The following is a 22608-nucleotide window of genomic DNA, read 5'->3' on the forward strand; positions in this document are numbered from 1 at the left end:
TGGATTATCCTGGTGGGCCTAATCACGCGAGCCCTAAAAAACAGAGAACTTTCTCTAGCTGGAGAGAGAGGAGATGAAGCAGAAGAGGAGGTCAGAGAGATTTGAAACATCAAAAGGACTTGACTAGCTTTAAAGATGAAGAGGGTCATAAGCTAGGGAATAAGGCAGCCTCCAGAAGGTGAAACACCCGTAGGCTGCCAGGAAGGGTACAGGGACTTCAGTCCTACAGTGGCATAAAACGGAATTCTGCCAGCATCTGAATGAATGTGGGGGCAGAGCCACCTTCTCCCCTGGAGCCTCCAGATAGGAGCCCAGGGCAGCAATACTTTGACTTCAGCCTTGTGAGACCCAGAGCAAAGAAACCAGTCAAACCCAACCAGACTTCTAGGCTACAGAACTGTGAGATAATAAATTTATGATCACTACTTTGTGATCATTTGTTTCAGCAACAATAGAAAATAAAACAAACATGAATAACTAAAACTGGTGCACACTTTCCCACACACTGTTTCACTTGATCCTCACAGCAAGCATGATGGTATTATTGCCCCATTATTTTGGAAAAGGGATGCTCAGGGAGGATATGCAACTTGCTCAGGTGACCCAGCTAATGAGTGCTTGAGTCAGAATTCAAACTCAGTCTTCAGGTTCCAACTCCAATGAGAGTTGTCTCCCACACTGTAGCCAGCCAACTAGCTGTTACTTTAAGCTAAAAAAAAAAATGGATGAAAAAAAGACAAAAAACAAACTCAAACTACTTTCATACTACAAAAACTTGAAGCTTTTGAATTCTCATTTCTTTTGAAGACTGTTTCTTCCAAAGGTATGTCATGTTTCTTCCAAATTAAGTTATGAACCAGTCAGGGTATAAACAAGTAAGCAAAAAGATCTCGTCTTCTTTCTAGCATATAGAAAAAAAAAGATTTTGATCAACTGCAAAAGGAGAAATCCTCAAGAGCGGCTGTCAATGAAATACCACTTTCTCCTGTCCAGATGATCTTTCAGCCACTATTAAGGTACATCTCCCACAATGAAATGCCCTGTTTTTGCCATGTGGGTCTAGAAACATCTCTGTGTTTGGAGCTTCTAGTCCACTCATGACCGATTTTTATTGTCTGGAAATTCAATGGTATTCAGTCTGAAATTTCTCTTTCTATATTTCTTCCCCTTACTTCTAATAACTAAGCAAAATAATTCCTCTCTCTCTTTGGTCTTTCCATCTCTTGAATATTCATGAACTGATATCACACCCTGTGTTTGGGTATCACTTTGCCAAGTTTAAGGCTTCTTTCAGCCTGTGTAGTCAATTGTTCCTATATTACTGTGTCTTCATGTCAAATTATTTTCTATTTCTGTTCTAATAAAGTGTCTAATCTTGAACAGAGTGCTCTGTACACAACAGAAGGTGCCATATTCTAAAAGGTGAATCACACAAAAACTTCCAGAGAGAGAAAAAAACATCACTGTTTGGTAATTGGTTACACAACTACCTGCAATTTAAATAAACAGCAGACTATAATCAGTTTCCCCCAGTTCTACATAAAAGTTTATGGCCATAAATTCAGAAACAAAAAGGTCAAGCACTTACTACATGCTGCTGGAAACAGTACTGTGAATATTAACAAAGTATTTAAATGACCATTAATAGAATAGATAGACCAAATGCACATGACTTTTTGCAATAAGCTTTGGTTACATTTTTAAAAAATTATTTCCCCTAGAAGTCTGGCTAAAATTCCATACCAAATTAAACTTCCAGCCAAATGGAATCAGATTCCACATTTCTTAAGGGCCAGAAATCTGGCCCAATATTCTTTGTTCTTACCAAGAACTAAAGAGCTGTTTGTTCGCAGCAGTCTCCAGATAGATATAATACGAGACTGTTCCAGAAGATTTTGTAACTCTCTATTGAGAAAAACTCTAAAATTTGGCCAGATATGGCTGTGGTTCCTAATAGCTCACAAATCTTTCAGGCCCCTCATTAGCTGTTTAGCACTATACTCAACATTCCTAATTCATATCAGTGTGGTCTCTAAACAAGCTTACTCCCACAGAGTAATTTGCCCAGAGGTACAATCTGGCTGACTACCATTTTTTTTCCTAGTCAATAACATCAAGTGACTTCTTTCTGTTCAAAAAGTAATCATGGCATGGGCAGCTAGAATTTAATCTTTGGCTAAAATGCAAACCTTCTGAAAGTCAAACTTAATAATTCTATATCCATTCACTTAAGTATAGAGACCATTAAATTTTAATGGTTCTTGAGGAAAACATAAGGATGTAAACAGTTAATAAAAGCAAATTGTCCTCATTCTGAAGCCAGCTGATTATGTGAACTCAAAAGACTATCATGGGCCGGGCACGGTGGCTCACGCCTGTAATCCCAGCACTTTGGGGAGGCAGAAGGTGGGAGGATCACAAGGTCAGGAGATCGAGAACATCCTGGCCAACATGGTGAAACCCCATCTCTACTAAAAAAATACAAAAAATTAGCTGAGTGTGGTGGTGCATGCCTGTAGTCCCAGCTACTTGGGAGGCTGAGGCAGGGGAATTGCTTGAACCAGGGAGGCGGAGGTTGCAGTGAGCAGTGATCGCACCACTGCACTCCAGCCTGGGTGACAGAGCAAGACTCCGTCTCAAAAAAAAAAAAAGATTATCACAAAATGTTCCAATGAATAAACTTCATGTTAAAAAAATTCCTTAAATAACATTTTGCAGCATCTACTCAGTACCTACTATGTGCTTGACATATTACAGCTGCAATTGCTCATCTTCCTAGCAACCAAGGAGGCAGACATTATGAGTCCCTTTTCACAGAGGGGGAAAGTCTCAGAGTCTTTCCTTATTATTAGCTCAAGGTGGTCCCAAAGTTGTGTAAGTGCCAAAGGTAGAAACAAAACCCACATCTGATGGGCCCCAAAGTTTTCCCATTATACCAGGCTGTTCTAAATGTACTATTTTCTTTCTTTCTTTCTTTCTTTTTTTCAGACAGCATCTTGCTCTGTTGCCCAAATTGGAGCGCAGTGGCGCGATCTCGGCTCACTGCAACCTCCACCTTCCGGGTACAAGTGATTCTCCTGCCTCAGCCTCCCAAGTAGCTGGGACTACAGGCACGTGCCACCACACCTGGTGAATTTTTTGTATTTTTAGTAGAGACGGGGTTTCACAATGTTAGCCAGGATGCACTCGATCTCCTGACCTCAGGTGATCCGCCCGCCTCAGCCTCCCAAAGTGCTGGGATTACAGGTGTGAACCACTGTGCCCAGCCAAATGTACTATTTCCTGAGACTGCTAAAGTTTCAGAAGATAAAGCTGTTAATTGTACGATTTAATTTCATTTTTTTTCTAAGATGACATATATGGGGAAAACAGAGGGAACTTATATTTATATGTAATTGAACCTTTCACAAAGTATTTTACAATTTAAAAATAGCATTAATGATCATTGTCTAACCCTTATTTGTCCGAGAAACAGTTATTGATGCTACTCTGGTGGACACTACATTAATACTAGAGACACAGAGATGAGTAACAGAGTTACTGCATTCAAGATGTATACAGTCTAATGAGAGTGACTGTAAAAAAAAAAAAAAAATTCAACAGTGTCCCTCCTTTGCAGAGGCAGAAACTAAAACTAAATGCTGGTGAGGCTTAAATGCCTTACCCTAACTTAGCTTCCAGGAGGCAGAGACAGGACTTTTTGACCTGAAATTCCTCAGTGACTCCTTTGTCATACCCCCACCTCTACATGGACTTGACATGCTAGCAATGCTTTCCATTATTTTTCCTCTACGCATCCAACAAAAATTGTAGAAATCTGAGAGTGTGAATTCATCTGAAAAAGTACAGCAACAAGACTAACGATTTTAATGCAGGAAGAACCCACCAGGCAACTTTTTATTTATTTATTTAAGACAGGGTCTCACTCTGTCACCCAGGCTGGAGTGCAGTGGCAGCGATCTCCTGGCTCAAGAGATTCTCATGCCTCAGCCTCCCAAGTAGCTGGGATTACAGGCGTGCACCACCACGCACGGTTAATTTTTAAATTTTTAGTAAAGATGGGGTTTCACCATGTTGGCCAAGCTGGTCTTGAACTCCTGGCCTCATGTGATCAGCCCACCTCAGGCTCCCAAAGTGCTGGGATTACAGGCATGAGCCACCACTTTGTTTTTAAAAACATAAAAGACCATTAATAAACAGATTTTTCTTACTACTTCCAATTGTTTCAGTCTGAAGTTGAAAGATTGTTATGGCAAGCTGAAAATATTTTCAAAGAAAAATTAGGAAAAGTTAGGCTAAGGGAAAAATTTTTAACGTTCTCTTTCATCATCAGGGCTACAAAAAGTCTTTGTAACGGAGAATGCAATTCTGTGACTAGGCTCTCATCCTCAGAAATGCTCCCTCTGAATATAAATTGTTATTCGCCTATCGCCTTCATTCATTTAACAACAGTAAGCCAAGACTATGCTGGAGATCTCAAAATGGATGCATGAGAGGCAGTCCTTTCCTTTAAGAACCTCTCTACTGGGTGGGAGACAGAAACAAATGACCAGGAAGGAATGATTAGCTCTACTGTGTAACAAACGGGGACAGCTTCCTGAAAGCGAAGGTACCTAAGTAGGTCTTGAAGGATGAAGAGAATTTGCCAAGTGAACTGTGTGGTGGGGGGCAAGAGTGGGGAGGGGAGAATGGTAAGGGCAGGCACAGAGAACAGCATGTGCAAGATGACCTAGCTTAGACCTGTATTAGCTAATGTGCTTGCTCTTATTTGTCACTTGGAAACTGAGCATATCACTACCAAATGGAACTCTTCTGTTCCTATTTTTCGTAAAACTTTATGAAACCAATTCCAATATAGCTTTTATCCCTACTGCTCCACTGTTTTTTGTTTTGTTTTGTTTTGAAACCGATTTTGCAGTGGTCACCAGTGACTTTCGTGTTACCAAATTTAACCCAGTAGACACTTTTCAGAGATCATCCTACTTGACCTCTCTATTGAGATCAAGTGACACAGTTGACCATTCCCATTTAGGCCATACTCTCTTCTTGGAGTTCTCCCTCTACCTCTCTGGCCCCTTGTCCTCCTCTACCAGACCTCAAAAAGCTGAAGTTCCTCAAGGAATACCCTAACCTTCCTTTTCCCCAACTCAGGTAATATCCATTCCTGTAGCTTTAAATTCAAACCATATATTCATGACTTCCAAATGTGTATCTCCAAGCTGACCTCACCTCTAAGCTCGTCAAATCCAACCCTCTCCTTAATATCTCTATTTGCAAATCTCTCAGGCATCTCCAAGTTAAAATTTCAAAAGCAGAACTTGTTTTAACTACTGCCCCTGAAACCTGCTTGTGTCACTGCCAGTCCAGTCACGATCCACCATTTGGCCGGCCCGTCACTAGAAGTCATTCTTGCCACCCGCTCCCCCACCCCACCCTGCCCCTGACATTCAGTTACCAAGTTCTGTCAGCTCTACCTCTGCCTGTTTTTCCACATCTGTCTCTACTACTGACACCCTAGTCCAGGACGCCATCTTCTTGCACCCAGACAGCCATTCTCCAGCCCTCTGCCACCAGTACATTCTCCACACACCAGCTACAGCGATAGTTTGAATTATTTCATTCCCATTTGCAGCCCTTCTGGTGGTCATCAGTTCTCTTCACAAATATTCCCACTCTACTTTCTCCTTCTGGTACATGTTAGGTTTCTGAAGTAAGGTGGGGCATGTGACTTTCTTTGGTCAAGGAGATGGGAGCAAAAGTGGTATGTATCACTTCAGGCAGAAGCTTTAAGAGCCAACATGCACTTCACCTTTTTCTCTTCATCTGCCATGATGGTCATGATGTTCCAGGTAGTGGCTACTCCATTAGTCTGGGTTCCAGACCTAGGATATGATGGCAAGATGAATATGTAACCTAAGTAAGAAATAAACATGAGTAAAGCTATATTGTCAACAGCTCCTAACTTCACTAAGAATGAAATACAAAAAAATCCTTACCATAATGAACAAATCCCAATAAAACTAGCTTCTGTGTATCTATCCGATCTTATCTCGGGCCTATCCTTCCTGCTCACTATTCCACTCACACTGGCCCCCTTGTGATTTTTGGAACAAATCAAGCCTGTTTCCACCCTTTCATGCAATGTTCTTTGCATGGTTTGCTCCTTCTTAACCTTCAGATCTCAGCTTAAAAATTACTTCCTCGAAGACATCTCTTTTAACTACTTTATCAAGGTCCCTCGCTATGACTGCTTATCAGAGCACCCTAACCATTTCCTGCTGGGCACTTCATAGTCAATAATAATTGTCTCTTTGACTGACTGTCTCACCCATTAGAATGTAAGCACCTTGAGAAAAAGAGCTGACTAGTATCTCCAGTGAGATTACGCCTTCTATATAGTACTCTGTATATGGTAGGCACTCAATAAATACTCGTTAAATGAACAAACGAAAGACTCCAAAAGTGGGACATAACACTACAAACATCATTATCACATATCACAGGAGCAAGTGGTGCTGCTAATGGTGAGAAGAGCAAGGGAACTCACATTTACTGAACGACTACCCTAAACTAGCAACTGCTGTAGGCACTTTACATGTTATCTGTCTAGCTTCTCATAATCCTAGGAAGCCAATATTAGTATCTCCACTTTATCAATCAGGCAACTGAGACTTGATCTCTTCAACTAGCACAACTAGTAATGGCAGTTTTAACTCAAATTAAAACTTAATCTCCTTCCTCCAAACTGTAATACCAGAAGGGGGAAAAAATCAAACTATTTTATCACTAAGTACTTTTCTATCATGCACACAAATTACATCATATATGAACATATTCCTTACCTTAAGAACCAGTTTTTGTTTTTCCTTTTAGTTTCTGAGGTTCATCCTAAAGCCTATTTCAGGTATCTCTTGTTATGTGGGACAAGTGAGGACAGAATGATGCAGCGAATCCAAACTACAGAGAAATCAGACATTTTGTTGAAACTCTTTTCTTGAAGTCTTTTTCTTCTCAGAGTAAGAAGCTACTATGATTAGGAAGTAGGTCTGTGTTCTGAATTCATTTTATGGAACTTGGGATCAACTTCTGTTGGCTTAATGTATCCTCTTGCCCTATCACCAAATGCTGTTCTGCTGGTCACAGAACACGCAAAGCTAAATGGTCTTAGGAGATCTGATCCACAGTCCTGACTATATCAGCAAGGGCTCCAAACACCTAAACAAATGAAACCAGCTGGTTTTCTACCTCTGACCACCTTTGGGTGAAGTAATGAGTTAACAACAGAAAGGCAGGGCCTGGATAATTCCCAAACCATTCTACTGGGCTCTGAGGAAACTCACAGAATTCTGAGAAGGGACCTTTGGGATCATCTACTTAAATCTCCTAATAGTTTAGCAAACAGTTCCAGGCAGGCAGTTATCTGCCTAAGAGAAGCAAGTCTCTTGGCTCCCAGTCAAGTGCTCTTTCTATTGTACCTCACTGCCTCCCCAATCAAAAACTAGTGATTATGTCCAGATAACATTCAGTTTATAAATCCCTCAATGTTTCTCTTTATTCTGCATTATCTAGAGAGCCCTGAGCAAGAAGAACATACACAGTAAAAACAAGAGAGGACAGAAAAAGTTATTTTAATTTTCTATTAAACATTCTTCTCAAAGCATTATTTTATCGCATATCTCACTGAATTTTAAGAAATAACATTAGTATTAGAAAAACTAGGAAAAAAGATAAATGCAGAAAATTAAACTTACATGAAAAAGGAAAATTATAACAAAGGACTGAGAACTTTATAAATTGAAATGAGATTATAATTTGAAAACTGTGCATCTGAAAGCAAATTTTATTGTTCAATTATTCTTAATGATGGTGTTTTATGACTAATACACTGATTTTTCAAGAAGGAAACCCATTTTAAAAATATTTTTATTTTAAAAATAAGCCTGTGTTCAAGCTCTGATCATATTTCTTTTATTTTGATTTGGGAAGAAAATACTGTTTCTGATAGCATGAAATGCAAAATTTTTAGATTTTTTTTTAATCTCACTAATTTTAAGAACTATTGAGAAATTGATTAATGACATTAAGTGCACAACACTAATTACTGGCCAGCTGTTGGCATTGTGTTTCTTACTTAGTTCTCCCAAGGAAAACTCTTAAATTGAATCTTCAGCAGAATAATCCTTAAATATACTTTGTAAGCAAAACAAAAGCTTTTTTGTTTACATAGTTCTTTGGATTTTACTGTTCCTAATTTTATTCTGAAACTCAATTTTACCCCAGACCATAATTACCATATTAACTTTGTAATGCACAGTTGTATGCAATTCCGCAAAGCAGTAGTATACCATCAGGCTCTATTCACCCAGAGCATAAGAAAAACAGGATTGGTCACACCCATTAAGAAACAAATCTATCCCACACTATTTGCCAATGTGTAGTTTCAGTCTAAATTCTGACAATAAAATGTATGGATATATATCTATATATCTCATCTTGATTTTCAAAAGTAGCCAAAGAGAGTTCTTCAGAGCTTAGCGTTGCCTGGCTGAAGCTGAAGATTTTGTAACTTCATAGCCAGACCCATGTTGCCAGTGATTTTCAATTTGCCTTGAAAGAAGGCCTGTGAAAAAGAAAGAAAATTCATTACTCGGTGTTTTTTTAAGATTGCTGATGTTTCTACACTATCTAGCCCTGAGATCATTTATTTATCCAGGTCACATGACTTTCTCTAAAATATGAAACTTGGCTTTCTGGAATAGATTTGGAACCAGATTCTTCAAAAGGAAGAATTTGTAAAGGCCACGCTTTTCTCAGAACAGCAGAAAGGGGCAGCTTTCCCAAATTTCTCATAGAAATTGAGCCGTTTTCACCTGTCCTCCTCAAAGTGGGTTCATACTACACTGATTCTGTTTTAAAATATTCCATGTAGGTGGGAAATAGGAACTGAAATTTTTAGCAGCCTGCTGAGAGAAAAAGCATACACAAAAAACACAGAAACTCTTGAGATTCAATCCAACATGCATGTGGATGAAATGCCACCAATGATAAAGGACTTATCCCTACAGAGGGCACAGAGCCTGCTGAGAATGAGGTGCTTGTGTTACTCTTTGGCTCAATAAGAAGAATCAAACCAATCTGAAGTGCAGAGCCACAATTTGTTCCATTTAACAACTGCCTGGGATTAGATCACATGATGTTTGCTAAATTTACCATGTAACAAAATCCCAGGAAAACTTAAGAGAAACAGCAAAATTGGGAACATAGCATAATTTCCCTGCCATGATCTCAGTATTTTAACCGAATGCTGAAAATAAGGAAGGGCTAGATTTTTTTAAAAAGTTTCTGGTAGTCCTAGGTTTTTAACAGTACATTAAGAAGCTAGGAGCTCTTCTACATCATCCATGGGAATGTAAGGAGCTCTGTTTTTTTCTGTACCTCCTGGTAAGGGTGATTAATTCCTTTTTTTCCCCCTTCCTCTGTCTGGACAAACTAAATATTTCCTTTCTATATGGCACAAAGCCTTCTGTCTGATGCCTTAAAGGTCAGGTGTCTCAGAACACAATATATTGAACAAACATCATTTAAAAATATGGACCAGTAGTACAGGAGAAACTCGCCACCTTTCCCCTTTGTAAGTTAACAAAGAAAATCAGTTTTTATTTACTAACAATAAAGAAAACATGAATCTTCACCCTCTAGAGAGTCCATACATAAAGATGATTTTAATCTGGCCCCTAGGTGTTCTTCATGTACGCTTGCTGCTGGAGCCAAACACCGAAATTAGAATTTCCACTGCATTTAACGATTTCCAGTCAAATCCTCTGGAAATCCTCTGAGCATAAGGGAAGTCCATTAGCACATTAATAAAAGGTCTGCTATTTTTATCTTTAATTCCTTTGGGTGTTAACAGGTGCTGAAGGAAAATAAGCTGACACCTTGCCCCCGAAATGGGCAGTACAAAGATAAATTGAAAGAATGAAGGCAGCTGATGTGTGAAGTCTGAACAGCCTGCCAAAGCTGTGCATGGCATGTGCAGTGGGTGGGAAGGAGGATGACAGCCAGCTCCTATACTGGTGGCCTCTGTTCTGTCCAGATTTCTGGAGTGGGCTCAGTGGAAATGTCAGTGCCAATGGTGTGTATTCAGCTGAAACATCACAGATGCAAATCTCTCACTTGTCATGGCATCAACTAAAATGTGCTTGGTTACTTAGAAAAAGCATTTTAAAAAAGCAAGTGGGAGTGAGATTTAGTTGTTTTATCCAATCTTGCAAATTACCAGAGAACCACAGGAATAAGACCTAAAACAAACCAGACTGAGACAACAGAAAAAAATAAGTTATATTGGAAAGAAACATCTTAGTTTCTTTTTTATTAATGGAAAGCTCAGTATATCAAGTTGATAGAAAGCTCACTATATCAAGTCCATTCAACACTGCAGCTGAAGAGTCTAAGAGGACCCTTGACAATTTGGGGACTAGGAAAATCTATACAAGGCATAAACATACTTTAGACAAATGCAATTTAGTCCAACAGTTGTTTACAGAATACCTAAAAACATCAGATACTGTGCTAAATTCTGGAAACATAAAGACAAATAAGACGTGCTTTGATGCTATGAGACACTCACAGCCTAACAGGGAAGAGGGAGAGGCATATTATGACTAACATAACACAACAGGCACTAAGCTGGCAGTCCAGTATGTGGCTCAGGAGAGGGACTGGTTACAGCTCCCCAGCAACTTGGAAAGAGGACCTTGGAGATAACATCTGAGCTAATTTTGAAAGACAAGTCATTTGTCAGGTAAGGACAGGTCAGGCAAAAAGAAGAGCATGGGCAAATAAATGGAATGTAAAAGGTCAGGCCTTTGTTCGTGCCACCCCTCCCTCCTCCTGGAACACTCCTACTTTCCGCCTGGGTACTAAGCTCAAGAGCTGCTTCCTCTGTGGGGCTCTCCCTGATGGCCCAGAGAGATATGGTTGCTCCTGCCTTCATCATCCCCTGACCACAAGCCAGGTGTGGCACCTTGGATCTCTGGCTGCACTGACTCTTTTACAGATCTGTGGATGCCCTGAGCGTGGGAACTATTTCTTATTCTTCTGGGTACTTCCAGCACACAAGACAGTGTCTGGCACATAGCTTACTCCACAGATGTTTGTCAACTGTTTGGGGAACACTGAGTTTTGTGAGTCTGACCACTTTGCCCTTTAGAGTCTGAGTCAGGAGATGGAGTAGAAAGGGCTGAAAGACCTACCTACTAGCAGGATATAAGCTCCATCATACTTACCGACTGAGGATTCATTTTACCAGTCATTAAAGCCAGGAAGTCTGAGTCAGCCATTGTGATTGTGCAGTCAGCCTTCTTATCTAAAACAGATACACAGGAGAAGGAAGGAGAAAAGGAGGTGTTCAGTTTCATATATACATTTTTGTCAAGAGCCACTGACTGCAACAGAATTACAACCAGCACTGAGGCAGTGTGGGGAAATGGGCACTCACATATATTTCTATGGCATAAATCACAAGCCATAGTGACATAAATCATAAGCAATCCTGATATTTAACAAGACGGAATTGATTAAATAAATTATGGTATATTCAAATAGTGAGGTATGATACAAGCCACAATAAGAAATGATATGGATCTGGATTTACTGACATGAAAAAAATGTTCATGTTATATTATTCATGATATTATTATATAAGCCAGTTACAAAAGAAACTGTATGATGCCATTTTTGCTTAAAAACAGAATTCAACTATATAAATATAGAAAAACATCTGTAAACTTAAGACACCAATATATTTCTAATAGTAACTGTGACAGACTCTAAGGTGACCCTCCTGGTGTACATCCCCTTCCTTCCAGTGTGAGCAGAACCTGTGACTTGCTTCTAGATAACAGAATATGGCAAAGATAATGAGATGTCACTCTTGTCATTTTGTTACATTAAATGATTCCACCTTGCTAGCAGACTCACTCTTGCTCTCCTCCTGGCTCTGAATGAGCTCACTGCTATGTTGTGGACTTCCTATGGAGAGGGCCACGTGGCAGGGAACTGGCCGTTAAGAGCTGAGGGCCAGCTCTGGCCTATAGCCAGTAAAAGAGGAAAGCTGTCATTCCCAAGGCCACAGGGAAATGAATTCTGCCAGCAACCTGAATGAACTTGGACATGGATCCTTCCCCAGTGAAGCCTCCAGATGAGAGCCCAGCCCTGGCTGACCGACACCTTGACTGTAGCCTTGTGTGACTCTATGCAGAGGACCCAGCTAAGCTGTCCTCAGCCTACTTATCCATGGAAACTGTAGGCTAATAAATGTGGGCATTGTTTTAAGCTACTAAATTTGTGGCAATTTGTTATGCAGTAATAGAAAATGAATACGGTTATCCAGATCAAGGGTTAACAAACTTTCTGTAACGGATCAGACACTAAATATTTTAGGCTTTGCAGGTCAGTAGGTCTCTATCACAACTACCCAATTCTGCCCTTGTAGTGCAAAAGCAGCCATAGATAATATATAAACAAATGTTGGCTGTGTTCCAATAAAATTATTTTAAACAGGTGGCAGACAGAGGGAGGAGAAGATATTTGCAACTCATATATCTCTGACAAACAACTTGTATCCAGACTATATGAAGAACTCCTTTCTAAGGTACAGTGGATTACAGGAAAAGAAAAAAAAAGAACTCCTACTGCTCAACTAGAAAAGGTTAGACAATCCAATATAAAAATGAGCAAATGACACATGTAGGCATTATATAAAAGAAGATTTCCAAATGGCCAAGAAACACATGAAACAGTGCTTCACTTCAATTAATCATCGGAAAATTCACATTAAAATCATGATGAATGCCACATACCTACTAGAACAAATGGCTGCAATTTAAAAAAAAAAAAAAAAAGACAATACCCAGTGTTAGTGAGGATGTGAAACAAATGAAAGGACAACATAATACCAGAAAGACTGAAAAATGATACAGCCACTTTCAGAAAACAGTCTGGAAGTTTCACATAAAGCTAAACATACACATACTATATGAACTAGCAATCCTATTCCTAGGTATTTACCAAAGAAAAATGAAAACTTATGTCCACACAAAAACCTGTATGTGAATGCTTATAGTGGCTTTATTCATAATTGCCAAAAGCTGGAAAAAACCCAAATGTGCATCAACTGGTGAAGGGGTAACCATTCAGCAGCAAAAAAGAATAAAATACTTGATGATCCATGCAACAACATGAATAAATTTCAGTGAAAGAAGGAGGCTCAAAAAGCTACATACTGTATCATTTCATGTGTATGACTTCCTAAGGAAAGCAAAACTACAGAGAGAGAAATCAAACTAGTGGCTGAAAGGGCCTGAGGGGGCTGACTATAGAGGGACGAGGATACTTTCTGGGGTAATGGAAACAGTCTGTCTATATCTTGATTTCTGGTGATAGTTACACAACTGTATGCATTTGTCTAAATTCACAGAATTATACATCTAAAAAGGGTTGATTTTATTGTTTACTGTTAATTGTACATCAATTAACCTGATTTTTAAAAAAACCTGGCAAGTACCAAGTTCTGTCAAAAATGCGGAAGAACTAAAACTCTCATATAATGTGGAAGGAAATGTAAAATAGTACATCCACACCAAAAACCTGTTTGGCTATACTGCACTTTATCACCTAGCCCTGGGTATATGTCCAACAGAAGTAAGTACAATGGAAATGTCCACTAAAAGACATCTATAAGAATATTCATAACAACTTTATTCATCAGGCCCCCAAATTGAAACAATGCAAAGATACATCAAATGCACAAGGAATAAATTCTGGGGTATTCGCATAGTAAACACAAACTACTGCCACACGCAACCATATGAATGAATCTTTTGCTGTCGAACAAAAAAAAGCCAGACCTAAAAAAGAGTAAATGTTATTGTTCTATGGTTCTATTTGTATGAATTTCTAAAATAAAATCAAGCTATGGTGATAGGACTCAAAATAATGGTTCCTTTTGGGAGTGAATAGTGATAGCAGGGGGGCAGGAGGGAGGCTTCTGGAGTACTGGCAACATTCTGTGTATTGACCTTGGAGGTGTATTCATTTGTAAACATTCATCACGTGGTACACTCTGGAATTATGCCCTTTACTACAGGCTAGACTTCAATAAAAATTTTACAAAACACAAAACAAAAAAAACAGGTGATGGGCTAGATTTGGTCTGCAGGGCATAATCTGCCAACTCCTAACCTGGACAGTGGAATTTTGGTAGGGTAGTTCTTCATTTCATTTGTCTATCTTTTCTAATATTTTTACATCAAGTGTATGCAATTTTAATAATACAAAGCTTTTAAAATATTAATTTTATTATCAAAGTAAAATAGTGGAAAAAAGACTGGACAACAAAGACTAATATCTCATTGCTAAATCAGCCATGTCTACCTTGTCTAAATGAGAGGTTCCAAGTGCAAAAGGAAAAATTCACCAAGAAATCAACATTTTCAGCAGTCAACATTTTAGGCAATTAATTAATATAACAGTAGGATTCTAACAGTTGGCTCCTCCTCTCATTAAGAATTAGCTCAAATTAAAGCTGGCATCTCCCTGAAATGAAGTCACATTTTATTCACAGTGCACTGATCTGAAACTACTTATATGTGTATGTGTTTTCTGTCTGTATTTGTCCAATAGAATGAAAACTTCAAGGGGGCAGAGCCCTTGTCAGTGTTGATCACTGCTATATCCACAGGCCCTTGAAAAGTACTTGACACATAGGAAATCAATAAATACTTGTTGAATAAATGAACAGATTATGTGAATTTCAAAAGATGATCAAATTATGTCATAATAGCTAATCAGATAATCTGTGCCTTAATAAAAGAGATGGAATAGAAGCCGGGTGCACTGGCTCACGCCTGTAATCCCAACACTTTGGGAGGCTGAGGTGGGTGGATCACCTGAGGTCAGGAGTTCGAGACTAGCCTGGCCAACATGGTGAAACCCCATCTCTACTAAAAATACAAAAATTAGCCGAGCATGGTGGCAGGTGCCTGTAATCCCAGCTACTCGGGAGGCTGAGGCAGGAGAATTGCTTGAACCCAGGAGCAGAGGTTGCAGTGAGCCAAGTTCATGCCATTGCACTCCAACCTGGGTGACAAGAGTGAGACTCCATCTCAAAAAAAAGAGAGATGGAATAAACTGTTAAAGTATAGTGTACCTATAGTATTAAATAACTGAAACAAGATAGAAAAAAAGGTTTCATTATGTGTCTTACAACTCAGGGATTGCCCCCAAAAAGACTGAGATTCAATGGTCATCCTAACTTAGCTGCTAAGAAAATTTTCTCTTAATACTGGAAAAAAGGTCTAAATTCTTGAAAAAAAACAAATTTACAGCCTAGAAAATCCAGTTCTATTGCAGATATATAATATCAAAGAGCACGAGGTAAAAAACAAACTGAGATAGTTGGACCTGGTCCTAATAGTCCAAGAAAGGACTCTCGGTCATTGAAAGGGGGCTTCAGGAAGTAAAATCTGCTACTGCTGCTGCTATAATATCAGCATTTATTGAGCTCTCACTATGCTGAACACTTCAACATATCTGGTCTCATCTGATCTTTATAACAATCCTATAAGGGTCAGAGGGACCAAATAACTTGCCCAAGACCACATAGCTAGTAAGTAGCTGAGCTACATCTGAATGCAGATTCCTGTTGCCAAAGCTCATACTCCCAATTCCTATGCTCTACTGCTTCCTTGTGTTTTAGGAAGTATGTAAACATTCAACAGCTCAGTTTTAACTGCACCTTCACTGATTCATAGCATTTGATGAATCCCAGATGGTTTCCAAGTTTTCAAAGTCCTTTTGAGGGGCTGAGACAAACCTATGTGTCTAAGCAAAATTAATGTTTAACATATGGTCTGGGGAGGAAACAATGATTTACTGAGCACTTACTATGCTAGGTGCTCTATCTTCCTTATCTCATTTAATCCCCACAACAGTTCTATGGACAGACATTATTCTCATCATATTCTAGATAAGACCATTGGACTCAGGGAAGGTATATATCCTCTGAGTGACAGAGCCTAGATCTGAACCCAGGTTTGGCTGTTTCTAAAAGGCTATGCTCTTTCTAGTTTACCTTGGGGATAGGAGACCCTGAAGCTTTCTGTATCATGCTGCCCATAAAGGGACAGAGTTGAGAACTCAAGGTGCCGAAGGGTCAGAATAAAGGAATGAAGGAATAATACGTTATGTTAGATTAATCAAAGTTGGCCACCTGGAGATATGCTATATGAGTCGTTTCAAAGGAGATGAGGGAAAGGCAGAACTCATGGAGAAGATACTAAAAGGCACCCAGGCAGCAAAAAGAGATGATGGAAAATGCACAAAATCTAAAAATCCATAATATAATCATCTCAGTAATCATTACCAAGCTCTTACAAAATACATTTAAGTAAATCTTACTTTGTTAACAATAAACAAACCCCCTAACATTATGCACATGCCAAATGAACTAGCAATTCTCCTTAAGAGGCCGGTTCAAACTAGGACAGGTTATTAATGCTTTAATGTAGCTAATCTCTAACAAATAGCCATTTGTTGGCTGATGTAAAAGGAGCTGGCAATTTCCAGTGATGGCTTTTCTTGGTAAGTCTGTATTTCAACACCACTCTTGGCTGCCAATAAGTGTCAGTTTCAGCAGAAACTATCCTTCCCCAGGGTAAGATCCCTTGGGGTCTGGGGTACAGCACCTAATGTGGGAAGAACATGGCAAGAACCTATCTGGAGGGAACACAGCTTTTCCAAAATCATTCAACAGCTTTCCATCAGCATATGATCTTTGATGACAAACTAACGCTATCAACCAACAACAACAAAATAGGAGGAAAAGGAGAATTTTTTAAAAAAACAAACTTAATATCAGTATGGGCATATCTAAATATAAAAGTAACCATTAACCTTCAGTCATTAAAAAAAAAAAGATCACTACTACAATTCCTGAAGTTCTTTCTATTTCTAAAAGCTGGAATCCAGATAAAGCCTTTAGCTTTTCTTTGTACACCACCTTAGAGTGGCAGCTCATAGAAGGCAAAGTGATGGCCATTTTTTTCCCATTCATTTTGGAAGGAAAAAAAGGGACTCTGTATAATTCAGGAACCTTCCACAACAAAGCCATGCTGCCCACACTAGATGGATGCCTTAACTACTGCTCAATTTTTCTTTCATTCATCTCTCATCAATCCCTTATTCAACCATGCACGTTAACAGTGCTCTTCACTTTTTCTCCAGACTCCAAGCTCTACACTCTATTCCAGGAGCTTGCCAACCTCCTCTCCTCTCAAAATGCCCCTGAATATTTAACTACCCTTGCAGAGAAAGAAGTTTCCATCCATCCCTTCTTACTAGAGGTAACCTTGCTTCCACCTGTGCTCCCGATGTCATCCTTTCCTACAGGACCTCCCTCAAAAATGTGTCAGTAATGAAATTTCACCACCTTTGACAGACATGCTTCTTCTATACAATTCCCAGGTCCCATTACCTTCACCTCCAGTATCTCTGGCATCTACTCTCAGAACACTTCCTTTTCCCACTGCCTACGCTAAGGCCGGTCATCCTCTCCGCTCACTTAGACAGTGGCAACATCTATCCTCCTGATGGCTCTCTCTGCTTCTGATCTCTCACCCCTTTCAATTCATCAGGTCTAATGTACCAGCTTCATCCTCTAAAACACAGCTCTGACTTCACTTTTCTATTTAGGAAGCTCTAATGTATGTTAAAAAGCTTTGGTATACTGGTTATATACCAAATGACTTTCAAAGTTCCTATCACGGCATTTTTTTTTTTTTCTCAAGACAGAGTCTTGCTCTGTCACCCAGGCTGGAGTGCAATGGTGCCATCTCGGCTCACTGCAACCTCCGCCTCCTGGGTTCAAGCAATTCTCCTGCCTCAGCCTCCCAAGTAGCTGGGACTATAGGCACGCACCACACGCCCAGCTAATTTTTTGTATTTTTAGTAGAGACAGGGTTTCACCATGTTGGCCATGCTGGTCTCAAACTCCTGACCTCGTGATCCGCCCGCCTCGGCCTCCCAAAGTGCTGGGATTACAGGCGTGAGCCACCGTGCCCAGCTCCTATCATGGCATTCTAAGCCCTCCAAAAAGCTGGTCCCAATCCATAGTGTTTCTAAATTACCCTAGGTTCTCTCCAACAAGAGAAGCATAACAGTACAGTACAGCTACCACTTACTGAATGCTTACTCGATGCCATTCATTCATTCTGTTGTCCATTTTAAAATTATTCATTTTTGAAGGTCTTCCATGTGTCGGGTACATTCTAAGCACTGGGAATGCAGCAGTGTACCTCAGACAAAAAGCTCTGTCTTCAAGGAACTTACAATTCAAGTGAGAGAAATGGACAATAATAAAACAAGTAAAATATTACATGGTATATCAGATGGTAATAAGTGCTATGGAGAAAAATAAGGCAGAAAAGGGCAATAGGGAATAGTAATGGGGGTAAGCTTTGTTTTTTTTTTAGACGGAGTCTCGCTCTGTCGCCCAGGCTGGAGTGCTGTGGCGTGATCTTGGCTCACTGCAATCTCCGCCTCCCAGGTTCACGCCATTCTCCTGCCTCAGCCTCCTGAGTAGCTGGGGCTACAGGTGCCCGCCACTACGCCTGGCTAATTTTTTTGTATTTTTAGTAGAGATGGGGTTTCACTGTGGGAGTAAGATTTTTAAAAGGGTGGTTAGGGAGTGGCTCACTGAGAAGGTGAAATTTGAGCAAAGATCCAAAGGAAAGGAGGGAATAGGCCACAAGGATATCTGGGAGAAGGTAATTCTGGACAGGGAACAGAGAGTAGAAAGCCCCCAACCAAGAGAATCCCACATTCATGCAACAGCAAAAAAGTCAGTGTTACTGGAGCCAAGTGAGCAAGGACATACATAGTAAGACAGTGAAAACTGGGGCCAGATCATGCAGTGCAATTTTAAGAACTTTGCTTTTACCTGCAGTGAGACAAAGCTATTGGATGCTTTTGAGCAGAGGAAGGTAACAATTTGACAAGTTTTTCAATGATCACTCTGGCAGGTGTGCAGAGTAGTGGGCAAGAACAGAATCGGGGAGACCAGATAAAACAATGATGCTGGCTTAGACCAGGGTGGTGGTGGTTACAGACGAGGCAAGATGTGTTGATGGGTTAAACTGTGGAGTATAAGAGAAAAAAAGTGGCCAAAGATGACTTCAAGGCTTTTAGACCAAGGAACCAGTAGGACACAGGAGCAATTTACCAAGAATGGGAATAATAGCAAAAGGAGTACATACTTAAAGGGGAAAAGAAGAAAGATCAGTAGTTCAGTTTCACACGTTAGCTTTGTAATACCTATTAGGGGTCCAAGTAAACTTGTCACTTAAGCAGCTGGATGTATACCTTGTAGTTCAGTGGCTGGGTCCACACTAAAGACAAAGTCATCAGTGTAGAAACTGTTTCAAAGCATGGGACTAGTTAAGATCCCCAAGGAATTAAGGCAAATAGAACTGAGCCTTGGAACACTCCAATGCTTAGAAATTTGAAGACAAAAAGAAACCATCAAGAGAGGCCAAGGAGGAACAGCCAGTAGGTAAGGAAAACGTGTAAGTGTAATATCATGAGGACTGGGAATTAACCACTGAATTTAGCAATGTGGTAGTCACTGGTGACCTTGACAGGAACAGTCTGGAGATAGTGATGACGACAAAAGCTGACTAGAGTGGGGTCAAAAAAGATTTGGATAAGAATAACTGGTGATTGTGGTATGGACAGGTCTTCCAAGGCCACTAGCCATGCACTGGACCATGTGCTTTACAGTTAATTAAGAAAGAATCCTCTTAATCTTCATACCAACCTTATGAAAAGGGGCCATTTATTAAGCACATTTACAGAAGAGAAAACCGAGTCTCAGAAAGTTAAATAACTTGCTCAAGGTCACATTATGTGAATGGCATGGATGGGACTCCAACCCAAGTTTGCCTAATTCCAAAGCCTAAGATTGGCAACTCTGTGATGGAGCCTCCAAATCCTTGGGAGGAGGTGGCTTTGACCTGTTCCTGTTCCCTGGAATTTACTGGTTCTTTAACATTAAAAGCCAGTCCTTTTTGGGAACAGTAAAGCAGACCCCCATTTTCCCAGCTGACAGCCTTCGTAAACTTGTCAGTGCTCCTAGAATGAAGTCATTCCCAAACTAACCTGAGTTAGGAAGCACTGATCCTTTGCCATTCTTCACATCCACCACCCAGGTGGCCTCTTTACCCCCAGGGCCATCTTTCACCTTGAAGGCAAAAATACCACCGATTTTCTTCACAAACTGTTCCCCTTCCTGGAAAGAAAAATAACACTGGGGTTACATTAAGTCCATTTCTCTGGCTTTCTCCTCAAGCAAATTCATGTTTAAATAGATACATGATATGAGTATCTGGGCCAGTGAGCAGTCCCCAAGGTCCCTTATGATCTTTTACCCAGAAAAGTCTGAAAGGCAAGCAGGCAACAACTCCCACATCTGCCAAGTCTTTTATTAAAAATGGCTTTTTAAGCCAGGCATGGTGGCTCATTCCTGTAATCCCAGCACTTTGGGAGGCAGAGGTGGGGGGATCACTTGAGCCCAAGAGTTGAAGGTAAGCCTTGGCAACATAGTGAGACCCGGTCTCTACTAAAAATAAAAAAATTAGCCAGGCATGGTGGTGCACGCCTGTGGTCCCACCTACTCAGGAGGCTGAAATGGGAGGATCACTTGAGCCCAGGAGTTTGAGGTTATGGTGAGCTATGATCATGCCACTGCACTCCAGCCTGGGCAACAAAGCAAGACCTTGTCTCAAAAAAAACAAAAAGGGCTTTTTAGATACAACTGGTGGAAGGGAAGGAGGGACAGGGCAGCATTTTCTGCCAAAATAGCCCTCGTATGTTTCAATAATTTGGGAAAGGTTCACTCTGGCATCTTTAATGTAAAGATCCCAACCTGCCCTTCTCCGTGTGTGTGTGTGTACACACACATATATAAATGACATATATACATAAGCGTATAAATGGTATATCTATAAACACATATAAATTATACATATAGGATTTTTTTCTTTTGAGACAAGGTCTCACTCTGTCACCCAGGCTGGAGTGCAGTGGCACAATCAGGGCTCACTGCAGGGTCGATCTCCAGTGCTCAAGCAATCCTTATACTTCAGCCACCCCCAAGTAGTTGGGACTACAAGCATGTGCCACCACAACTGGTTAACTGAATGTGTGTGTGTGTGTGTGTGTGTGTGTGTGTGTGTGTTTGTATATATAGAGACAGGATCTCCCTATGTTGCCCAGGCTGGTCTCAAACTCCTAGGCTCAAGCAGTCCTCCTGCCTCAGCCTCTCAAAGTGCTGGGATACAGGGGTTAGCCACCACAGCTAGCTTTACATATATTTTTGGTTCCTTGCAATCAGAACTTAAAGACAAGTGGTTCTGAAATCAAGGCCTTTTTTGTTGTTGTTGTTCAATTCATTTTCTCTATCAGTATAAAGAATTATATGAGTAATATACCATCCACCACTTGCTTTTGGACATTGGGGAAAGAAGCTGGCCTAAATACAGAAAAAAAACTCAGACCTATATCTCTGCAAGGGGGTTTCCCTTCTCCCTCCCTTCCTCTTTTTTTTCCCTTCATTCCCAGTATTTCCTTCCTGAAGCATTTATTGAGCCAAATATTGTTACAGGCACCAAGGATATAGAGATAGGAGTCAGAAAAGTAAGTAATGTCAATATGCTATAATCACTATGACAATACACTAGGATCAAGGGAAACACAGGGGACCGCAGGAGCACAGAGGAGCAGCTAAGCCAGCTGGCAGGGTGAATAACGAAAGGAGGACAACAACCTCACACACCTTGTTTAAAAAAAACAAGAGCAACATAATAATTTTATTGAAAAAAAAATTTTTAGAGAAGGAACATTTATTTCACTGTGGAAAAATTAGAAAATATCAGTAAGCAAGAAGAAGAAAATATAAATCATTCATCATTTTTTATTATTATTATTTTTTGAGACAGAGTCTTGCTCTCTTGCCCAGGCCGGAGTGCAGTAGCATGATCTTGCCTCACTGCAACCTCTGCCTCCTGGGTTCGAGCGATTCTCTTGCTTCAGCCTCCCGAGTAGCTGGGACTACAGCACACGCCACCATGCTAATTTTTCGTATTTTTAGTAGAGATGGGGTTTCACTATGTTGGCCAGGTTGGTCTCGAACTCCTGACCTCAAGTGATCCACCGCCTCAGCCTCCCAAAGTGCTAGGATTACAGGTGTGAGCCACTGCACACGGCCAAAATCATTCATAATTTTATCACTCAAAGAAAATCATTTTTGGTACATATATATGCAGAGAAAAAAAATGAGTTTTGTACCAAAAACAAGAAAATCTTTCTGTAAACAGAAAAAGTAGATTACAAAATATGATCTCATTTAAGATATATCTTTTAAATGGAATCTGTTTAATTATATTAAACAGAAAAGATTATATATATGTATCTTAAATGGGATCTGTTTAATTATATTAAACAAAAAGTAGATTACAAAACAATATGATCCCACTTAAGATATATATATATAAG

At 40.0% G+C, this 22608-nt stretch overlaps 2 protein-coding genes across 6 annotated transcripts in view; both read right to left on the bottom strand.

Annotated features, from left to right (window-relative positions):
* The window catches only part of PODN (podocan), a 33224-nt gene extending 26246 nt beyond the window's left edge, over window positions 1-6978 (bottom strand). Inside the window, exons 1-2 of one of the 2 annotated variants that reach the window (XM_054487324.2) lie at window positions 6843-6978; window positions 5810-5882 (exon numbers count right to left, since the gene is read on the bottom strand). In XM_054487324.2, coding sequence (XP_054343299.1) covers window positions 5810-5823 — 14 coding nt within the window. In that variant the 5' untranslated portion in view covers window positions 5824-5882; window positions 6843-6978. Of the gene's footprint in view, window positions 1-5809; window positions 5914-6842 lie in introns of both variants that reach the window. The other variant, XM_063655787.1, reaches the window with a different exon arrangement.
* Window positions 6979-7612: 634 nt separating this feature from the next.
* SCP2 (sterol carrier protein 2) overlaps window positions 7613-22608 on the bottom strand; it is a 118247-nt gene continuing 103251 nt past the window's right edge. For 3 of the 4 annotated variants that reach the window (XM_054487356.2, XM_054487362.2, XM_063655805.1), the window contains 3 exons: window positions 20215-20344; window positions 11286-11365; window positions 7613-8620 (listed from right to left, as the gene is read on the bottom strand). In XM_054487356.2, coding sequence (XP_054343331.1) covers window positions 8525-8620; window positions 11286-11365; window positions 20215-20344 — 306 coding nt within the window. In that variant the 3' untranslated portion in view covers window positions 7613-8524. Of the gene's footprint in view, window positions 8621-11285; window positions 11366-20214; window positions 20345-22608 lie in introns of those variants that run through there. The other variant, XM_063655806.1, reaches the window with a different exon arrangement.

This window comes from Pongo pygmaeus, chromosome 1, assembly GCF_028885625.2.
Source record: "Pongo pygmaeus isolate AG05252 chromosome 1, NHGRI_mPonPyg2-v2.0_pri, whole genome shotgun sequence".
In the NCBI taxonomy this organism is placed as follows: Eukaryota; Metazoa; Chordata; class Mammalia; order Primates; family Hominidae; genus Pongo; species Pongo pygmaeus.